This window comes from Corvus brachyrhynchos, unplaced genomic scaffold, assembly GCF_000691975.1.
Source record: "Corvus brachyrhynchos isolate BGI_N302 unplaced genomic scaffold, ASM69197v1 scaffold96, whole genome shotgun sequence".
In the NCBI taxonomy this organism is placed as follows: Eukaryota; Metazoa; Chordata; class Aves; order Passeriformes; family Corvidae; genus Corvus; species Corvus brachyrhynchos.
This window is the reverse complement of record NW_008238370.1, coordinates 125243-126605: the sequence shown is the minus strand read 5'-3', so window position 1 is coordinate 126605 and position 1363 is coordinate 125243. Positions and strand designations below refer to the sequence as shown.

Here is a 1363-nt window from a genome sequence, read left to right as displayed (position 1 = left end):
GGAGCCTGCAGGGACGCTCCCCGTGCAGGGATGCTCCGTGTGCAGGGACGCTCCCCGTGCAGGGATGCTCCCCGTGCAGGGATGCTCCCCGTGCAGGGATGCTCCATGTGGCTCCCTGTGCAGGGATGAAGCCTCCCTGAGGTGATGGATCCCCCCCTCAGCCCCCTCAGCACAGCCAGGACACGGTGCCAGCTCCAGACTCTTTAATCTGCCAGCCCTGGCTCACAGCTCAGCACCGGGGACGCTCTCCCCACCCGGCAACACCCCCTGGTCCTCGTGTCCCCCCCAGGCCACACACTCCGGGCCCCTCCCCAGCGCTGGCTGGCCCCAAACAGCATTTCCAGCCTGTAGGAGCCTCTGGAAGGAGAATCCATGGGGGAACCCAACAATCAGGGGTGGAAAATGGGGCTGGGACCCCCAGCCCTGCCTGGAGCATCCCTGCCCCGCCCAGCGAGCAGGCAGGGGCCATCCCAGGGGACAGCCCCGGCCCCAGGTCTGGCAGAGGGACAGCCAGGGGACGCACTGTCACAGCGAGGGGTTTGGGGGGCACCTTGCTCTGTTCTGGGTGTGCTGCCTGGTCCCGTCCCCGCCCTGCTCTGCTCCCTTAGAGCCCCGTCCTGCCGGGGCGGTGGCAGGGCTGCAGGACACCTCCTCAGGGGACAAGGGACACCTCCCTGCTGTCCCCGAGGGACTCGCTCCCTCTGCCTAATTGCTGCTCCCGGCTGTGTCCCCCTGGCCCCGGGGGCTGCCCCTGTCCCCTCCAGCCTCCGGCCCCAGCAGAGGCTGCTCCTTGTCCTGGTCCCTGTGGTCACTCGTGGACATCTCGGCCAGGGCCTCAGCCATGGCCTGGCGGACACTCTCGGTCAGTTCGGGGACATCCTTTGGGCTCAGGCCCCGCGTGTCCACGCTGGGGAGGATTCGGATGGTGCAGGTCCCTGGGAGAGGAGGGAGAAGCCAGGGATGCTGTTAGAGGGTCCTGGCAGGACCTGGGTATTCCCCCGAGCATCTCCACCCCCCGCTGCCTCCCCACACCTCAGTGTCCCACAGACACCCCGCAGGGCCTGACCCCCCTCCAGCCCTGCCCTCGGCCACGGGAACTCCTGCCCGGCCCTTACCGGAGGTGAACCTCTTCTCCTTGGGGCTGAAGAAGTCCCAGTATGGGGAGATCACGATGGGGACAATGGGGACCTGCAGGACACGGGGGGTCAGGGGCATCCCCCAAGCAGAGCCCTGCCCAGGTGGGACCCCAGCTCCTGCCTGTCCCTCCCTGGTCCTGCACAGCACCATGTCCAACCCTGGGCACCAAAACCCCATCCCTGAGGGCCAAACCCCCTCATCCCTGAGGGCCAATCTCCCCCAATCC

At 67.9% G+C, this 1363-nt stretch overlaps 1 protein-coding gene across 1 annotated transcript in view; it reads right to left on the bottom strand.

Annotated features, from left to right (window-relative positions):
* Positions 1-189: 189 nt before the first annotated feature.
* Positions 190-1363, bottom strand: part of LOC103616991 (1-acyl-sn-glycerol-3-phosphate acyltransferase alpha-like) — an 8043-nt gene continuing 6869 nt past the window's right edge. The window contains exons 5-6 of the mRNA XM_017736298.1: positions 1116-1188; positions 190-935 (exon numbers count right to left, since the gene is read on the bottom strand). Of these exons, the coding sequence (XP_017591787.1) occupies positions 706-935; positions 1116-1188 (303 nt within the window). The 3' untranslated portion in view covers positions 190-705. The remainder of the gene's footprint in view (positions 936-1115; positions 1189-1363) is intronic.